This window comes from Ornithodoros turicata, chromosome 6, assembly GCF_037126465.1.
Source record: "Ornithodoros turicata isolate Travis chromosome 6, ASM3712646v1, whole genome shotgun sequence".
Lineage (NCBI taxonomy): Eukaryota > Metazoa > Arthropoda > Arachnida > Ixodida > Argasidae > Ornithodoros > Ornithodoros turicata.
In genome coordinates this window covers 47,078,788-47,100,050 of record NC_088206.1, presented here as the reverse complement: position 1 = coordinate 47,100,050, position 21,263 = coordinate 47,078,788, and the positions used below count along the sequence as shown (strand labels likewise).

At 47.7% G+C, this 21,263-nt stretch overlaps 1 protein-coding gene across 1 annotated transcript in view; it reads left to right on the top strand.

Annotated features, from left to right (window-relative positions):
- Positions 1-21,263, top strand: part of LOC135397986 (paired box protein Pax-1-like) — a 50,429-nt gene that overhangs the window by 22,037 nt on the left and 7,129 nt on the right. Inside the window, exons 2-3 of the mRNA XM_064629449.1 lie at positions 17,621-17,877; positions 19,476-19,745. Coding sequence (XP_064485519.1) covers positions 17,621-17,877; positions 19,476-19,745 — 527 coding nt within the window. The remainder of the gene's footprint in view (positions 1-17,620; positions 17,878-19,475; positions 19,746-21,263) is intronic.

Sequence of the window (21,263 nt, the reverse complement as noted above, 5' to 3'; positions counted from 1 at the left end):
AGAGATAAGAAGGTGTTGGGGGATTCAGTCCACTATACGTACATAACGGACATCGTATTCAAACTATGGTCAAAATCGAGGCTCCGCTAGCAAGAAGGGTCCAAGCAAAATAACGCTGGCCACCAGTGCAAAGCTGAATTTTTCTGTTTCTTTTTCTTTTTTTTTTTTCGTGTTAGCGCCGCGAAACAACTGTGACTATGAGCGGAGTACAGACGTGGACAGATGGAGATGGGCAACAGGAAGGATTGAGGGTCAAAGGGGTTAGTATGCGTCCTAGGTCGACTTCAAGGGGAACTGTTCCGACGTCTGTCTGGAAAGTCTGCCGGAAAACCTCAGACAGCATAGCCGGTGGTAGGATTCGAACCCACCGCCTCCCAATCTTCAGCACGACTTTGGTGCCACCAAGGAGCCGATGCTTTTACGCGCTCATCCATGTCGCTGCTTTTTTCGCTTGTTATAAGAGGTACATGTTCCTCGGTGCGCGTTTCCCAGTAACCAGCAGTGTTTGTGGCAGATTCAATGTCGAATGATAACGGATCGTGTCCTATGCGAAGTTATCGAAGGTCGTGGAATCTACAAGACAGTCTATTGATTGTTTGTCCGATACCCAAAGACGGTCTACAACTCGACGAATGACATAGCGTATAGCTTCATGTGCACTAAACTGGTTATAGCAGCGAGCCTTTTAAATCGTCATGTGAGATCGTTTCGCTTTAGTGAAAAATCGTTTCGCTGCTGTGAGCGCGACTTGAACGGGAGTCTTTGGGTTCCATCTGCCTAACCACACAGGTATGAACCGCAAGCTAATCCGCCATTTGAGAAAAGATCGGCGCCGTCGTGCGGCCAACCCGGAAAATAAAGTGGAAGTCAAAACCTTAACCTCGAAACCATGGATGCGAAGCCGTTAGCCTCCTATATACACTCTACAAGCAGAACTTCACCACATAACACCATAAAGATAAACCGAATGATATCGTTATCTTGTTCGAAAATAGGAAGTGTATACGCTGCTGGTATTGCCGTAGATGCCACAACCAGGGTGTCGAACCGAAACGTTTTTCGTTCCGGTTACATCATAAACGATCCGGTACCGGTTCTGCTCCGAATCCAAAAAATAACGGTTCATACCGGTTTTAACCGGTTCCGCTCCTGCTGGGAATATTCACCCCCAGAAAAAAAATCAATGTTACAAAATGTAAACCCGTTTATTCCGCACACGTATTATTTAACATTAATAGACAGCTGTGAAATTGGTAGCTCCTTGTTCCTGTAGGTTACTGTCTGTTCAAATAGGCTTTTTACTTTCTTGAAGCACATGCTACAAACGGACTTGTTTGTCGTGATGTCATACGTAAAGTACTTTCTTGCTGGGTTGGAGCGATCGCGTGCCATCCGAATGTCTGTTGCTACTGTCTAACCAGCAAGCACCACCGCACGAGTACGACGCAAATCGTGGAACACCTTCACTCACAAACGCGCTCGACGGCTCCGTTTTATTTTCTTCGTGTCCTGTCCACAAAAGAGTTGCCACTTCGCATGGGCTTGCCCTCGCGTATACGTAAATGTATTCAACTTAGCTGCTCTCAAACAAGGGACGCGTTGCGCGACATTACCGACAGAGAAGCCGTTATGCAGCCCCCTTGGATCGCTGTTTAGTTGAGGAGAGCTTGGGGGGTCAAATTAAAACGAACACTACGGCACATTGCTAGAGAGTCACATGCACCTCTAAGTCTGTGTGCGTGCGCGAACGATAAACCATTACAATGGGATCCTAAGGGTCATAGTATACCGACATCCGTAACCCTCGTATAGTATCCATGACATGACTTCAGAGCACACGACGTCTGTTTCATTCGCCTATCGGTAGTCCAAACCGGCGAAGTTTTTTCTTGGACCGAAAACCGTTAAATATATTTTTCGGTTTCCCTCCTAAACGAAAAAAACGTATACGGTTTCGATTCCGTTCCGGTTCGCTCTAAAATAGCGGTTTTTTTCTCTTTTCGGTTCCGGTTTTCGGTTCGCTCCGACACCCTGGCCACAACAGCCTCCTTGTGTCAATTTCGAGAGATGTTAACTGATAGGAAATGGCGTATACACTCGAGCGTGTATAGCAGCGAGCGTGTAGAGTGTAGCAGCAAACTAAGGACAATTTTTGCGTAGCAGTTTGATGTGCATTGTCAAGAACGTGGTGAAAGTGCGAAACCATGCTTTACACACAAATGGGAAGGGGGCGTCATCATAAAATTCACAAGTAACCCTGTGCTCACCTTCGTGTAGCGACATAGGAATCCATCTTGACAGAAGCTCACCGACATCAACAACACGTATCGAAAGGAGAATAAAAATTGGTGGTTACCTCTGTCGAAGGCTTTTTCTAGATCCAACTGTAGCATTGCAACGGGTATATCAAAGAAGAACCAAGGATGGAACGCGCATGAAACGCCATGGTCTTCCGTCGAATGCCGTGTGGAACTATATGACCTAGAAACGGGCCGTCAGAATCTTTGCGAGGATTTTATATTCGACATTGGCTAGCGTTATTAGCCTGCAGTAGTTCCCTACCTTGCCCTTCGATGTTCTCTTTTTTCGGGGATAACAACGGCATACGTATATCCGGACGTTCGGGGCACGACGCTTGCCCCACACGCCTGACTATATAGTCCGACTATACAAAGTGAGGCTAGTACCGGAGCTAGTGATATACGAAGATGTTTACAAAACCATCAAGCAAGCCCATCTGACCCAAGAACCTTTCCCGCCTGCAGCGACGCAGTGGCGCAACCTACTTCGGATTCGCTGGCCCATTGACATACTCCACCATTGATGAAGGCACTTTTGCAGCAGATCTCTCTCAGATCCTTTTGCAGCACTGCAAAGTAGAGCAACTCTCAAGGAGATGCAGGACGAGCATCGTGGAATGCCCCCAAGACCCCCTGCTCATCAAAAACCTCCATGCTGCCCAAATATCCAGGGTGAACGGGCTGGTGTGTGCGTGGCACACCGCACTCTAGTCGCCCTAAAGTACTTGGTCGGGCGCTCACTGTGTACAACATTGCACGAACGAGCCCCGGATGTATACTTAACGTACATTGTCCCTTTCAGATCCCTCTTAACGGCATTGATGTCCTCTGGGAATATCCCGGGATGTGAACCATCCAGCAATGTAGACTGATGTACACGAACAACGCCGTGACGAATAACCAGCGTCTTGAGGTGTCGTTCGAACTCTTCCCAAGCAAGAACTACGTATATAATCACACGTGTAAAAAGAAACTTTTTCTCCCGCGATGTGGTCACAGAATGGCAAAAGCCCCCAAATCCTATTATTGAACTTCCAGAGACGGTTCTTCGGTGCGAGCTTCCGATTCACGGGCCCAAACAAAATGCCAGATACGCCAAAGTGAAATACACTGACATTCGTCAGACGACGCTGTATAACGGGACAGTGGGAAACGTCACCATGCGAGGCTCTGACACTGGTCCTACCTAGAGTCACTAAATAAGCTACGCTTCAGAGTAGCGACACTGAGCCGCCATGTTGTTTCGGATGACCTCCAGCGCCATCCATTTAGCGCTCTGCTGAACTTCTCCTTCCACTTCTTCGTCCACTGCTTCCACTGCTGAACTTCACCTTCATCTATTTCTACTGCCAAAATAGAGGTGGGGCTGGAGGTCATCCGAAACAACATGGCGGCTCAGTGTCGATACTCTGAAGCGTAGCTTATTTAGTGACTCTAGTCCTACCTAGTCTCTTTCGCGCCTCGCCCTGTAGGTATAGGGAAGCTGGCAGAAACGGGAGGCACTAACACAAGTCACTAACAATTACCCGGGCAGCCTCTTCTAACAAGTATAATAGAACTCAACACTTTGATCGAAACGCAGAGGAGATTTTTTGGGCATCCGGGATGGGACAACACAATTAAAGTTACCCATGACGGCTAGTTCATGAGGGACAGATACCGACGACGCTCGGATAACAAAGATGATGCCACAGTAGGGGCGTATACATTGATAAAGAGCGCAGTGTCCTGTTACTGATTGCGTGTTCCACGACTAAGATCCTCCGCGAGCTCTCTCCATGGGACAGCATTGAAACGCCAGCTATATTATATTAAACTTATTTATTATTTTAAGCGAAGCAGCGTAACGACTGATCGATTGCCACGGTGATAAGTGCTAGCAAAGACGCCTTTAGTAACATTACGGTTTTTCAAACTACACTCTAAAACCAGAACTTGACCACATAGAACGGTGAAGGCCAACCATTGCACAGAATGATACCAATTTTTATCACTCCCGATTTGTGGAAAGCGCGGGGCCGTACCCCTTTTTTGGAACTGCATATGTGTTCAAAAAAAGGAGTACGCCTCCCGTTTTTAACCAATTAGGGGGCAGCACGATGTCAGTCGGGATGGTGATTGGCTAAGAGCGTGCTATGTGGTCAAGTTCTGTTTTTAGAGCCCTCAGAGCCTCTGCACAGAGCCCTCATTCTCTGGCGTATCTTGTACTTGTCACCGTACGTAGATCTGGGACCTAAACAATGGCAGGCTCGTGAGCGGCTCCATCGGGCAGGAATAAGAACGGCGCTTGGAATACCTAGCTTCTCTGGAATTACCCAGACTTACCTGGAAGCCAAGGAAAAGCCCGTTAGCATCCATTCCGAGCTTAGGGGGCTCCGGTACTTAGACAACTTGGCCACGTCCGGAAGCAAGCACTCTCTTTTCTCTGCCCTCGTAAGAAGGTCACACGCGTCCCTCGGTCGCTTGGCCAGCGAATACGCTACTAGCGCCCTGGCCCACAGTGAGAGATCGCCTCAACATACTGCTGGATTACCTTCGGCGCCATGGCGGGAGTTTGTATCTGGTATAACCCTCTAAGTGCCGGGCATTCATAAAAAAGAGGGAGTGTAGCCCTCTGGTCGCTAGAGTGGCGGCTGAGAACCTGATAAGCGACGTCTACCACTCACATACTCTAGTATTCACTGATGGCTCTATTGACGACCGTACCAAAAGTGCTACTTGTGCGTTCTACATCCATCCACTTGTGCGTTCTACATCCATGAGTGAGCGTGGCCTGGTAAGGGAGAACATCGCGTTACCTGATATCCTCTACGACTGCTCAACTCCTGGCTCTCCTGCACGCAGCTGCTGCGGTCCAGGTGCGATGGTTCGCCAGGGCAGTCCTACTCACACTCTTGAGAAGCGCCCTATGGGACGTGATGAACACCATGTGTGACAACATCATAGCGCGAAGCATCAGAAGATCGTGCGCTCAGCATAATCAAACCGGAGGCGATATCGTCTTCCAATGGATCCCGTCCCACGTCGGTATCGGCGGCAACGAAAGGGAGGATCAACTGGCGTCCTCGGCACACCTGGGCTGCAGCAATAGTTTCCCAACTCCGGACGACACCGACAGGCAAATGGCCGTCCAGCAGCTTGTTGAACTGCGCCACCCTGGGATACGGGACATCATGCACCATCATTGCCCCCTTCTTCCCATGAAAAACCTTCCTCGAGGCATACAGACCATGCTCCATAGGCTCCGCACTGGATCTGCGTTCACCAACTCCCAACTATTCAAGATCGGCTCTAGGGGTGACGCCTTCTGTGGCCACTGTCAACAACCTGAAACAATCGAGCACATCCTGCGAGACTGCCGAGCATACCACTCTGCGCGGGAAGCCCACCTCCCTCACTCCAGCTCGGGCACGCTAGCGAACATCTTCTACCCCGGTGAGTCTTCTGCCGAACGTTCCGCTAAAGCAAGATACCTTATTCTATTTCTGCAGAAAGCGGGTCTTGCTCAACGACCCCTCTAACACTTTACTCTCCCCGACGAACTCATGCACCCTCTACGCATCTGCACCCTTCATCCTCTATCCTCCATCCGTCTTTCCTTTTTCGCTATAGTCGTGACGACGCCCACTTCTGTGTGGCCAACAACGGCGAGCCGATCCTGCCATTCCCCCCCCCCCCGTTTGTTTTTAGAGTGTAGTTTGAAAAACTTCGATGTACACTCTTAAAAAAAGGGTGTGTTCTAGCTCATTTCGGGGGAGTACACCCTTACCACCTATATCACTCCCTTTGGAGTGTACAATTACTCTCCATTACCCTCGTTAGGAGGATAATGGAACTCCTTAAAGGGACGGTCTCGTATAGCCCGGGCGATTCCGAAACTTCGCCAGAACTAGCTTCACGAATACTGTACACATACAACCGTCAAAATTTCATTCGGAATAACCAAGTCGTTTTCGAGGAATTTGTCGAAACGTGCCGTAATAGCAGACGACGAAACGTGCGCTTCTCTCATGCATACGTCACGTATAACGTCGGCCCGCGGGTACGTCGTCGTTGTCATGGTAATTGTAACTTGCAGAAGCACCTTGGGTTGAGTCATCCCCTTTGCTCTCGAAATGGGCACACTGAGGCATATACCTCCGCGAGCGGAGAATGCAGTCCGAGCATTGACTGTGGGGTCTTCGATAATGTGGCGCATAATCGGATACGTGGAAGCTAAGTCACGTGTTTTCTTTCCGTGAGTATTTAATGCGGTTTTTAAATAAACACGCACTCCTTCCCCATGTACGTCGTCAGCGACACTTCATTTCGAAGCATGATCAGTGTGCAACGGGGAGTGTAATGGAAGTGCGCGTAATATATTTTTGGTCGGAGCTGTAATGCGACAGCGCGCGCCCATGGCCGGCGACTTCAGATTTGTGATTGTGAGTGGGGCTGTCCTGCGACTTTTAACTTGTCTCTGAGGATTAACATAGTTGTTCTAAACCACCATGCTTGCCATTTCTTAGAATCTGCATTTTTCACCTGAGAACTGAAAGAAAATGTACGAGAGTTGCCGCGGTGCCCAGTAACTTCTGAAAGTCGTCTCTTCACGCCGATGCACTAGCGCGCGCAAAAGCAGACGATTTCTGTGTCCTATCACGGACCCGCATTCCCGTAGCGCGACGATTCCCGCAGGGCGACGTGGCTGTTGTTATTGTTGCCAACACAGATCGCGGCATGCTCTGCAACCTTTATCAATTTAATTCGGTTAATAACTGTGGAGTGTTTTGTCGGGTAAATTCGCGGTATTCCATTTTCAACAAAGGGCAATCGAATGGTACACTTTATGAGAGGGGCAGGGGGTACGAGACCGTCCCTTTAACGAGGATAATGGAAAACTTGAAAGGGAGTGATATACATGACATTCTCGGGTAAACATAAACAAGCCCCCGTCACAACTTCCGGTGCCACAAAGGCTTCCGGTCCTTCCGCGACTAAAGACGCTTGGCACCAGCCACCATGCAGAAGGATATCTTTCACTTTCCTGATTTGTGGAAAATGGGAGACGTACGCCTCTTTGTGGCAATTTGAATTGTCATAAAAAGGAGTATACTGTCCTCTCTCTCTCTCATCAAATCAGAAGCGATAACTGTATCAGTCGGCATGGTGGCTGGCGCAGAGCGTGTTTGCTGCGAAACCGGATGTCGTTTTGGCAACAAACCGGAAGCCGCGCAGAAAGGCATGTATAGGTGGCAAGGGTGCACTCCTAAAAAGGAGTTAGAACATACCCTTTTTTTAAGAGTGTACAGCATAATGAACAGGAGACCTGAAAGAGCGACTCCTGCGGCTCCAGGTTAAGGGACCTTGATGAGAAGTCCTTCGCATCGGTGGAAGGATGCTTTGTCAGCCGCTCCTTCAAACGTCGAGCGTATATTAGCGTGATTAAGTTGGTACTGTGAAATGCCTGCCAGCGCAGCCCAGCAGCCCCTTGAGTGCAACGGCCGTCGTCAGCATACAAAACAGCAATGTTGCCTAGCTTAGTCCTGTCCGGAAAACGCTGTATAAAAGTGGTATAGTCATAAGAGATATTGGCATTCGCTACAGAGGTAGAAGTATCCCGTTGAAGCGGATTTTACGCGTGCCTGCCTGCGCAAGGTCGAGCGTGTCATCATAGCACCACCAAGGCACCACTGCAGGATTGGGCCATATAATGACGGGCTCCTGCGTTGAGCTAGCATACTCAGGCTGAACTTGTTGCATAATATAACAGGACAGTTGCCTGCTCGGGTCCGGAAGGAGCAAGACGGCGCGAAACTAAGTACACATTAAAGGGTTCATTATTGCGCCAATAATTTGCAGTGTTCACCGTATAGACTCCTATACATGTAGACGAAGCGCACACGAGGCAGGTCATCAGGGCATCGGCTGTTATCTCGCCTGTCGTCAGTATACAGTTTCTCTTGTACTTACCAAGAATGTTTAACTCGATAAGCCTAATTATTATTATGTGGGTCGAGATGGTGTCATGCAGGACGCAAGAGGTGTTTTGATTCCGCAGTTGTCACTCGCGCGCGGTGACGACATATCTGATAATGGTAATTCGGGTCGTTCGTCGCCAGACAATTATCATCACGAACAGTAACTGACATCCCTAAATACGATAGGACGTTTTCTTTGGGCATTTGAGTAACATGTCACCTGGTACTCATAACATCATATTTTATTCACATTACTTGTTGCAAATTCTTCTACGTGGGTAGGCTATGAGACTTTGTTGGTCGCCCCAGTCATCCCGATAAAATGCACATTTGCAAACAAAAATGAACTGAGAGAATGGAAGGAAAGAAAATTGGAACACTGGAAAGAACATTGGAAACACGCAAGTAATCGCATCATAAAAAAACAAAACAAAAATATTTTAGTGAATGGCTTAACTTGTGCGGATTACAGTAAAAGCTCATATAGATTGAAGCAAAAGCATAAGGTCGGGAGGCGCTAATATTCCGAACGGAGACGGTTCTGCTACAGTATCAGGCCTAAATGCTCTCAGTTTATCTGAAAACTCGCCGCGTAGCAGATGTAAATGGTTATTTTCCCAAATGGGCATTAAACGCGTGGGGAACATCAGATTTCTTTCGCCTATTCACTGTAATTCTAGCTGTGATCTACACCACTTCTGTGTTCTGTGCAGTAATAATGGCGCTAATTGCCGTATATGCATGTCTTTAAAAGTAAAGATGTTTAAGTTGACATATGCACCTGATGCATCGCATATCATATTTTGGATAACCCCTGTATCTTATCAATTAGTTCTTTCTAAGTTTTTAGAGCATCTCCGTACAGTGTAATTTAGAAAAACACTGTTCACGGATGAAAGATGGGGGGGGGGGGATATGTTTATTAAAAAAAAAGAAAGGAAAGGCTAGCCAGGCAAAGAGCCGGCTTGCTATTCCGAAACAAAAGGAAGAAAAGGGAAGGGGAAAACGAAAAAGAAAAGGAAGGCGAAAGAAAACAAAAACAAAAAGGGGAATCAAAAAAGAAAAGGAAGGGAAAAGAAAAAGAAAAAAGGGGAATCGAAACAAAGGGAGGAAAGAAAAAAGAAACACGGGGCACGGGGGAATAAAAAAAAAGGAAGGAAAGAAAAACAAACAGCAACAAAAAGAAAGGAAAGAGAAAGAAAACAAGACGAGAATAAACACTAGCACAACGTTACATGCAGTTCACGAGTCCTGAGACTCGGAGAAAACCGAGGAAAGCGGCAGTGACAGCCCACTGGTTGAGGTGCAAGACGGGGCCAAGAAGAGCGGCCAACGAAAAGTCGTTACAGCCAATCTGGAGCACACGGCAGCGGAGGGTGTCCCTATGTTGAAGGTGCTGCTGGCAATACAGGAGTTGGTGTGGGATGTCAGCTTCCACAGTAAAGGGACCACCATCGCGGTCTTCCACTCGTTAGGACTTCGCCTTGGCTCCAGCTCTCGTTGAAGATCCGTAGAAGGGATGCTCGCCCTGACAGGGGAAGATTCCGAAGGGCCTTATACGTGATCTGGTCTGCTCCAGGGGAGGTATGCAGAGGAGAGTCCCGTAGTGCAGAGTCGAGCTCGAGAAGGGTAAGGGGCAGGTACAGAGCCGGGTCTTTCGAAGTCTGCATACCGGGTGGAAGACCTTGAGCTGATGAAACCACGCCTGAAGGCTGCGCTGTGAGGCGCACGCAATAGTTCTCCGAAATGCACAGTTCGGAACGCGAGGTGGCCAAGGACAGGGAGCGGAACGGGTGCCGTTGAACCACAGGAGTAGAGGTCCCTTGAGCACTCCCCATATCCGAGACATAGGGGTACGGGGAGACAGAGATGTCGAAAAACGACGCAAATGATCCCGTCCGAGTCTACACAAGTGCCGGTGGACAGCCTTCTGCACACGTCGCGCTTCTTGGCGGTCGTGTGGTAGATGGGTGCGTCGCGCACGCCGTTCCGCGCGGCGACGAAGGGCACGGAGCCGCTCGTATTCGGCGTCCACTGCAGAGAAATGAAAAGACAGCCAGAATGCCCTTGTAGCCTCCTGCGCCGCATTAGCCACTGCGCGACGGGAGTCCTGCTCATTTCGGAGCCCACCACTTGAAGAAGCAATCTTGATGGCGTCTTGATAGTGTTGCCAGTTTGTCCGTCTAACGCAATGTGAGGCAGATGACTGACGCACATGTCGTATACTGATCAAAACTGGTAGGTGGTCACTACCAAGGGTGTCAGCATCCACGCGCCATACAGACCGGCGGGCTACTGATGGCGATGCAACGGTGAGGCCAAGATACGATGAAAGGTACGTGGTGTGAATAAACGCCGGAGAGCCATCATTTAGAACACAAAGACTCATGTCGGCAAACAGGTCCGCAAGTCTTTCACCTCTTGCATCACAGCGTGTGCTGCCCCAAATCACAATGTGGGCGTTGTAGTTCCTACAGAGCACAAAAGGCGAAGGCAGCTTATCTATAAGTATTCCCAGTTCGTTCACGTTATAGTTTGCTTTTTTCACGTATCTTTTTACGTACGTATGCTTTTTTTTTCACGTATCGTTTGCTGCTTGAAGCTGGTCGTGCGCCGGCCAACTTCCTTAGGTGGCAACTCAGATAAAGGAGCGCTTGACTTTGGTTTCTTGACGGCGGAGGCGAAAGACTTCGACGATCCCTTGCTCTCACGTGTGGGCTGCTCACTGCTGCCCGGAAGATTCGGGAAATGGGCTGCAGAAAGGTCTGCACTACCAGGATGTGAACGGTTAGCTCTTTGAGGAGCAGTGTGTAGCTTTCCACTCAGAGCTCGCCGCCGGTGAGCGGCCACAGCCGCCTTGGCAACTCTGCATGCACGATAAGTCGCGGTATGATGCCCGCCGCAGTTTACACACTTCGGCTCACGCCGAGCTGTGCATTCCTTGTACTCATGCGGACCAGAGCACACTTTGCATCGCTGTGATCCACGACATTCTTGAGCACCAGCGGCATGGCCGAGTGGGCTAAGGCGTCCGCTCGTTGGTGGTAGCCAAGGTCATGCTGAAGACTGGGAGGTGATGGGTTCGAATCCTACCGCCGGCTGTGCTGTCTGAGGGTTTCCCTGGGTTTTCCGAAGACTTTCCAGACGAATGTCGGCATAGTTCTCCCTGAAGTCGGCCCAGGACGCATACTAACCCCCCCAGTCCCCCTCTCCTTCCTGCTGTCCTCACTCCATCTGTCCACGTTTGTACGCCGCTCATAGCCACACAGTTGCTTCGCGGCGCTAACACGCAATAAAAAAAAAAACATTCTTGAGCGTAGTGACCGTATTTCTGGCATTTGAAACACTGAGCAGGGGGGTCGACATATTCCGATGAAGGGTAGTATGTGAAACCAAGCGCGATCTCCGCAGGTAACACGTGTCCAGGTTCAAAGGTCAAGAGGACGCTGGACTTGACGATTACGTTTGCAGAGCCGTCGCTCTCGCGGGAGTATGCCATCTCTCTCTTGACGCCAATGACTCCATTGGGACTGAAGTATTCTAAGAGCTGTTCCTCGCTGTATCGGCGAGGTACGCCAGTAATTCTACCAATAGTGCGCAGGTATGACTCCGGTATATAGGGTTGAACAGCGACACCTGCGAGTGTCTGAAGACCCAGCAGCCGGTGCGCCGAATGTTCGGATGACACGTGAACTATGAGAGTTCCTTGTTTGTTGATACTGTGATGTCGGACTTTCTCTTGGGTCACTGTCAGGATATCATGTGCTATAAGGTTGGGGTTCATTTCCCAGAAAGAGTCCGAGGTGGTCACACACCGGAAAACGACTGGTATGTCGCTTGGACGACTTTTCCTATAGGTCACTAGTTGAAACGCCGCATCACTCTTCTGTTCACGGGCGTCCTGAACATCCATGCGCAGGTTGCTGCCGCCATCTGGCTGAGACCCTGCACCTTCGCTGTCTAGACCCTGAATAATCTCAGTTTGGGATGTGCGATGTGTGGGCAGTTTAACGTCGCTTGAGCGCCTTCCAACCGGAGACCGACTCCTGTCGCCTCACTTAGAAGTGACCGGGTCGTCGCCGAGGCAAACGGGGGGCCGGCGGCTCCCCCCACCCAGTTCCATGGGTGGGCCCCTTCGTAAAAGGTTTCGTAAAGAAGGAGTCTTCGAAAGATTGCAGTAAATGCAGAGGAGCTTCTTCTTCTTCTTCGTCTTTCTCCGCAGTGGCGCATAGCAGAGGAGCTTGATAACAACACTTCCGCTCAGCACGAGCTTCTTCTTTTTCAATGAAAGATGGATCTGAGGCACTTGAGGCTTTGTATGTATTTGTCCTCTCTATGTGTCCCAGCCTCAGAACATCAATTGTCTCACTGTTCACGGAACGGTTTCCTGATAGAGGGCGACCGAATTCTCTCGACCTACACGATATAATGAGAAACATGGAGCTTATTGCAAGCACATGGGACGTGTGATGGCGACTCATTGTAGAACTGATCGAAAAGGAGATACCTGGTATTTAGTGAAAGCTTTAGCGGCATGTATTTACATTATCTCCGTATGTCACCATGCATATACACACATACGCATGTACACACATGCACACACATGTATTTTCGATGAAAGATGGAAGTCACTGAAAAGGTTAGCCAGCTGTAGGACACGAACCCACATCTTCTGGATTACCGGTCCAGGGCTCTACCTACACCTCTACAGCTGGCTAACCTTTTCGGTGACTTCCATCTTTCACCGTTAATTTCTTAGGCACTTGAGGCTTTGTGTGTATTTGTCCTTTCTATGTGTTCCAGCCTCAGAACATCAGTGCTCTCATATGTATTTTGTTGAAGTTATACTACTTTATAAACCGTATTATGTCTTCTTGCACGTGGCACAGAACATGCAATTATACGAGTATAAGTTGCAACAACCGTTTAGATTTTCAACGAGAACCTTGTGATCTAACCCTATATATGTGTTAGGCGGAAATGGTCAGGGTATTGAACCTCGATATCTGCAGCAACTATCTCACTTTGAAGTCGACACACCTAAACCGATTGTCTATCACTTGAACAATCACTAAAAACTAAAAGCGTATACGAGAGCAATCTATGATGATCGTAGCTGAGCACAACGACAACATGGCATGTCCATAAATGCTCATATTCATGTTCATGAATGTCCATACGTTGCACTATACGGAGCGCGTGCAAGATGTGTGTGCTTGTATGACTGTATATACGAGAGGTTCACGCGGCACACGAGGCAAAGCGAATTCAGCCTTTCTTCAAACGAATGTGGGGCGTCCCTTACTTATCTATAGACTTCAGCAACATTCCTTATCGGAGTAGAAGCTCCAGGCCACTAAATATTCATCGTTTGGTTGCGTCTCCTTATTGGACATTCACCAATGACTCCAAAGATTTTAGGAAAAATCTTCCCGGAAACAACACCGCAAGCGATGCTGCCCCGACGACCGCGACTCCAAAGATAAGTCGTGATAATAGATAATATATGACGTAGTGGTTCTTTTTAACCCGAGAGACATTACATGGTAATCCATCGTCTCGATTGGTCAGTCGGTGCTCCCTTTAGATGGTGTTGCGAAAAGACACGTCGGAAAGAGCATTCGTGCTGAGAATCTGTACACAGCCGTAGGCATAGGACCGTGATCTGGAAATACCAGTATAGGAAAGCGAAGGGAACAAGGTAGAAGTACATGTGCCACCATCTAAGGTGTCTAAGTCATTGTCGTTCTGTCATGTTTCCCAAAGTTATATGACGGTAAGATTGTTGGGGAGATTCACTTGTAAGAACACGTGTTTTACCCGAGAACAATGCAGAAGATAGCTTGCGAAGAGAGGTGATTATGTAGAAGGAACGCGCATATGCATATACCACAAGTTGGTGGGCACGCAATGCGCTCATACAAAACACACTCACTACATACTACTACAGGTGTCGTGCAGGGGCAACGAATCTATATAGAGAATTTATACGTGCACGTACATTAGGGTGTCCACGCCAGTTATGGACATAATTTGTCTGTTTATCAATTTCAGTAAATTGCGATATGTCCCCCAAGTCAAGTGAAATTAGCGACCTTCTGGGGCACTGTGCTAATTAGCTTAGTTAATGCACTTTTTTAATTACTAAATGAAGAAATTCGGCTGAATAACAAGATCTACTCCTTCTGGTACACTGATGCCGTTTTCAATAAAGGGGTCGGACCTATATAACGCGAGGAAATAACCCCGGAAATAAAAGCAGATATGGTGGTCATTTTTGTTACTCCGCCAGAAACCCGCTCTCTCCCTTGCCTTTACGTGCGAGAACAAGAGCTGCTGCAGTGCCCCCTGTAGTGAGGAAAAGGTATAACTTGCATAAACAAAAGAAAAGCGCAGACATTACGCGACGTTCATTGAAGTGTTCTTATCCCGGGAATCGGGGCACATGGCACCGTCCTGGGGTAGTGAATAAACGTACTTCAGGTGCAGCCATGGGGCTTCGGCGTATTTCTTATTCTGCATGCATACTTCCTGCCAGGCTGTTCAGAATATTTTATTAACAATTAATTACACAAGTAACTGACCAAATTATACACTTCGCTTTTCACTAACACCATAACAACGTAAATGTTCTACGTGCAACACACACACATACATTGGATGATGATGATGCAAGCTATCGTTACAAGTATGTATAAACTACTAAGTAAGTTCGGATGCACACATTTGAAAATACAGATGAAAAATAGGTTCTGATTATTTACACTATTTACATAGTCTGAATCCCTTGTTAGAAAACGGGGGTCCTCAGAGCAACGCGCCAATACTTCACACGCATATGTACCGATTAGACCACTGACGCAGGAATTCCTGTTCACCGAGCGAAAAGAGACAAGTCACGGAGCAAACACATATCAAGAGTAAGTCTCGGATGCATTGCTCGAATACGGCGATTCTGAGCCACAGCCCGACATCAGAACTCCCAGAGTACGTATGACACAATTATTATGATTAGATGGTCACAATTACTTCGGGCGCTCAACAACGTTACGCCTTGCAGCGAAGCGGCAGCGCACTAAGTCCACAATGTCGACACTACAACACTCATGTAAAACATGTGTATTTGTTTCGTGTGCACCGCAGCTAGGGCAAGTAGAATTTCGTGTGGTTCCCCATTTGACCAAATGATCTTTTGTTGCAAGTATACCCCAGCGGGCTTTCCAGTGAAAGTCCGCACTCTCCTGCGGCAGTGCAATCGGGTCCCTTCTGCCACTGTGCGAGAACGTCACTGGTAGTCCCTTCTGCGGAGCATAAAGCCTCGCATATTCTGGATACTTGTATTTTCTCTACATCTGTATCCGGAAGATGATCTTGCACAAACTTATATTGCCTAATAATCCCTTTATAAAGCCCTGGTGGGTTTTCTGCTGTAGGATACATATTGCCAAGACCCCTTGGTACAAGTGTCCTGCGTCCCGGTCCCGGCCAGTACGTGACTAGAGGGCAACCCGGTGAATCCACTTGGTTTAATACGCCTAAGGTATTCCTCAATGTAAAGAACGAACTGTATGTTGCACGCCTGGAATTCACTCATCGAATTGTTCGGTTTGTCCAACGGTGGAGCATATTATTAATGAACTGCACTAGGTATGCATCGCAAAGAGCTACACTGAAAGCTACACTTGAACGACTAGAGAGCAGGGTCTTCGATATAGTGAAGATGTTGGGACTTTGGGCACCGAACACGAGGGATGCTGCCTTGGCGGCACTTGTGAAATTTGTTCAGAGCTGTGAGAAGAATGATTCTCTGTGCATGATCTTGAGATAATAGTGGATAGTGAATAGATGATAATCGTGGATAATCGTGAATAGTGGACTTCTGAATAGCGAACTTGAGAGTAAAGCACCTCAGAAGTATTATTTGTTTTTGGGGGGGGGGGGGGGGTGAGGATTTATGTTAGGAGTAGCAGAACACGTCAGGAGACGAGTTCAATTTCTCCTCGTTTTTTCCTTACAAACAAACAAACATACAAACGCACGGAAGGCTCCACCCACCCTGTGCTTTTGGCCTCCCTCAACACGATAATAGGTGTGTCTGGTCCCTCCAGAAGAAGTTAAAGGCTAACGTATTCACCTTCACAATGATCCTCGCCGGAGGAGTTATTATCCATGCGGCATACCACAGTTTACTGCGAAATACGCATTTAATTAGATACGCACAGAGAGTTCAAAATTACCCGCAGTTTCCATCTGCCGTTCCAGCGTTTCCACAGCATGTTGTCCAGTTCCCCAGGGTTGCACCTGCCTGAGTTAACTTTATACCGAGTATACTGACTACGTCTGTGTAGCTAATGCCTTGTGGGAGTTGAGAGACCGTTCACTGGCCAAACTTTGGATTTGTTAATATTCAAAGCAGCAGAAAGCTCACCATAAGTCTTGAAAGTGTCTAATGCAGCTGCCGCACTTGCTGCAGCTGCTACCAGGCTTGGCACTGTGGAACTTCGATGTTGTCTCGCCGAGGCACACTATCTGTTCTGTGCCGACCCTAAAGCGTGCCATCACTTGGAAATTTTGACTGCAATATTTTTAACGGTTTCATGCAGAGGCTGAACCAACAATTAGGACAAACACAACATGTTTGTCTGTTGCTTTCATGTAATTCCCATAAACAGTAAATTCGATTACTATAAGAGCTCATTTTAAGTTCCCTTGTCTGCTGGCGTTTGTGAATTATTTTAGTAATATATGACGCCACGATAGTGATCCAATCCACACTCTAAAAGCAGATCGCAAACTTACACTGCATAACACACTCCAAGCCAGCCATCATTCCGAATCCGAATGATAGGGTTCTCCCTCCTGATTTTTTCAAAGTGAGAGGGTACGCCTTTCCGTGACACAGAAATGCTAACGGTCACAGAAAGACGAGCTCCTCGATTTCTCTTCAAATCAGTGGTAACAGTATCACACTGCGCTGTCGTTGGCCTTGAGCATATTATGTGTGGCCAAGTTCTGCTTTAAAAGCGCATTGTGGTGAACTACGTTTTACATAATTGCTCTGGAGTAGCCGCGGCCCCACGATCATTTTTTGTAAAGCGTGCGGAAGAGGCGCTTCGCGCACGCGCATGTAATGTCTCTGTAATGTTGCATAAAACGCGCTGGACGTTCATAATCCGACATACCTATAATTTAGCGGATTTTATATGTGATGGAAGGTGGTGTGTCGGTATAGAAAGAGATACACTCTTTCGAAACACTGGGTTAATGGCTTCCTGTGAATCAATTTTTCAGTGTGAAATACTGCTTACAAAGTACAACAATTAATATGAAAAGCTACGTAAAATTCTGATGTTGTTGCAGACTCTTCACCCCTGCAGGGCGCCTACGGGGAAGTGAACCAGCTGGGCGGTGTGTTTGTGAACGGTCGGCCCCTGCCTAACAGCGTTCGACTACGGATTGTGGAGCTGGCGCAGCTAGGGGTGCGTCCCTGTGACATTTCCAGACAGCTACGCGTCTCGCACGGATGTGTCTCCAAAATCCTAGCCAGGTATCACGAAACAGGATCCATCCTTCCCGGGGCCATCGGAGGGTCGAAACCCAGAGTGACCACACCAAAGGTAACACCATAATGATTCCCATCATCTTTGAGTTGCACGTCTCTGCGGAGTAGGAAATAGCAACCATTGTATACCAGCATCGCTCAATCACAGTCGCGATGATAACTTAGATCAGAGTATAGATTTCGATTATTTGCATTATTTTGAAACACGAGTGATTTATGGAGGTTATATCACTCGCGTGAAAATTTTCGACATCGTCAAGTAAAATAGAAGGTCTACATTCTAAAAACGGAACTTCACCGCATAGCACGATGTGCGCAAACCATTACCACGAATGATGGGCTTATCGCTTCTGATTCGAAGAGAGAGAGAGAGAGAGGGGGGTACGCTTTTTTGTGGCAATTATTATATATACCGATTGCCACAAAACGGCGTACGCTCCCTTCTCTCTTCGAATCAGAATCGATAACCCTATCATTCGTGACAATGGTTGGCGAAGATCGTGCTATGCAGTGAAGTTCTGTCTTTAGAGTGTAGGTGAGGGAAATTCCCAACTCCACAGCAGCTTGAGTGAAGCCATAGAAAGACACGAGTGTTAAACACGGAGCTCGGAGCTTCGTGCTTCGTCCGTGGTACATATCCCTGGTGGCCCAGTGGTGTGTATCTCATGAAACAGAAATTCACCGCATAACACGCTGAAAGCAAACCACTGCACGTTGCACCAGTGCAACGTGAAGGGCCTTTTTGTGACACTTAACAGCACTACACAAGTATCACTACAAGGCGTACACCTCCCGTTTTCAACAAACCAGGGGAGAGGATGATGTCATTCGGGATGATGGCTGGCTAGGAGCGTGCAATGTTGTGTATGAGTTCTGTTTTAACAAAGTATGCAGTGAAGGTCTGTCTTTCGAGTGCAGAACTTGACCGCATAACATGCAAACAACCATAACCCCGAACGACATTGTTCTCCACCCCGATTTGTTGAAAGCGGAAGGGGCACGCCTTTTGTGACACAAAGTTACGTTGATTGTTACAAAAAGTCGCACCGCACGCGATTTCAGTTTCAGAAGTTCTGTTTTCAGACTGCAGGAATATTGTTCCGAGTACTGGCTATAGCTAACGGCAGTATTAACTTTGCTATTGTATACTGATCCTAAATTACTGTGTTCTTGATCGTGTCGGTGCGCCATCACACATTTCACGCCTGATTCTGTATTAATGTAGCGTACAGCGCCGCACTCTTAAACAAAGCCGGAAGGATCGTCTCTTCGAGTTGCAGTGAATGTGACATTACAGAAGACACTGATCACGGTCCCCTTGCGCGCTCCAAATATGTCGAAAGCGTCCTCAGCTGGCTATAGTTTGGACGATAGTTCATTTCAATAGACACCCTCGACTGTCGGGCAGTGCGACACGAGTAGGCTGTATGATACACGCTGGTGATATTCCTCAAAGTAAACCGTCTAGGCACGTTGCTGACTCGTTCATGGTGCACACTTAGCATATGTCAGTCGTCGCAGCTTCACCCAGTGGTTTAACCACGCTTTCCCTATACTTCTTGTGGGGTGCACGAACAAGGGGTGCCGCTGCAAACGTCACTACGTCTTTCTCTTTTTCACATTCAATCGACGAGTCCTGTATCCGGTGCGCAGGTAGTGTCTTACATCCGTGAACTGAAGCACAAGGACCCCGGAATGTTCGCCTGGGAAATCCGAGACAGACTACTGGCCGACGGAGTCTGCGACAAGTACAACGTTCCATCCGTTAGCAGCATCAGCCGCATTCTGAGAAATAAGCTGCACGGCGGAGGTGCATCGGGACCTCCTCAGCCGCCTCCATGCCACACAACCTTGCCGGTCCTCCCCTGTACCTCCTCCGGCCTGCCCCTCTACCCGCCTGCACACCACCACTCTCCACCTCATGTGAGCACAATGACTCCCTTACATACAGGGCGACTACACCTCCTTAGCTTTTATCTGATCGAGTAGGTCCCGTATACGAGGACTCCCTTGCTGTGTCTCCAAATCGTTCACAAACCTCGCAGGTGTTCATTCTAGGGGAGTGTTTAGAAACATTCACGCCACCACGGAATAAGATAAAATAGAGTGTATATAGGAGGAAGCGTATAGGGAGGAGGAAAGAGCGATTGCTGTCGTGCGAAGCTAGGAAATTAATAACATTAACATAATAACCTAATGAGATTCGGCGAGTGTGAAGCGCGTGTCATAGATGAGGCATTTCGGAATACTATTGCCTCCACTTTTCTCGGATGTTGAGAGTTCAGGCTTAAAGAAGACCAGACTTACTCCTCTGTAATCGAGTCTATTTCCTTTTCGTCAGGCTCCGATATATCCTGATCACACGTCCTGCGCAGGATTCGTATGCAGCGTTTTCCTGGTTTTCTAAGTTGGGACGAACTGTCGAAAACCCTCCGGAAACTTGCCTGTACTCCAAATGAGTAATAGTAGTAAAGAACCACCTGACGCCAACAGCCAGTCAAACCCGGCAGTTGGTGAATTTTCCTAAAGGGACAAATCTGACGAAAAACTCCTTTGTATATAGGGCCTTCTTCTGTTTGCAACGATTGCGCCTGTTCGTCCGCGTTTTCAAGCATGCACGAATTCAGCCCAATATTTGGGAAGGTGCTTGTACAGAGGATGGACTCTGTATAGATTTATGTGCGTCTAATTCTTGAAAAGTTTGTTGGTGAATATAGGAAAATAACCTTTGATGAAGATAAATTTCCGCAAAATGCCTTGGGGATAATGCTGCATGTCTTACTTTCCACAAATTTACTTCGAATTTTTCTGTGTTGCTTTGAAGCACAGAACATTTATGCAAAAATAAAGAAATTACCCGCTACATAGCCACTGAAAGATTTTCCTTGCTATTGTTGCGCAATTCCTTTAGGGAGTATACAGAGTGTTTCAGCTAAATCCCCGGGCTAAATAATAATTCGCGAACGGGTGCACCAATCGAAGAACTTTGCGGGTCATTTGTTGCAGTAATTAATTGGTTTGGGTTTACATATTTTTGACGCGGCTGGTCGCGGCGAAGCGCAAAAGGACGTAATTCATTGGTGGATAAGGGAGTGGAAGAGCGTCCTTTGCGCTTCGCCGCGATCAGCCACGTCAAAAATATGTAAACCCAAACCAATTAATTACTGCAACAAATGACCCGTTTCGGTGGCAGATTTTTCTCTAAAAGGTGTCCACTGAAGGTCCCAAAAGGAGATGTATCCGTTTTAATGCCGACAGCGCCCTGCTTTAGAAGTTATGTTTTTCACGAAACTCATCTGAATTTTTATTTAAATAATGAGCGCCTCTCGCTCATTCACACGGTGCGCAGCTTGTAGGTGGTATCGGACAGACGCTTGTAAAAAAGGAAGTTATTTGATTGGTGCACCCGTTCGAGAATTACTTGGACCGGGGGTTTAACTG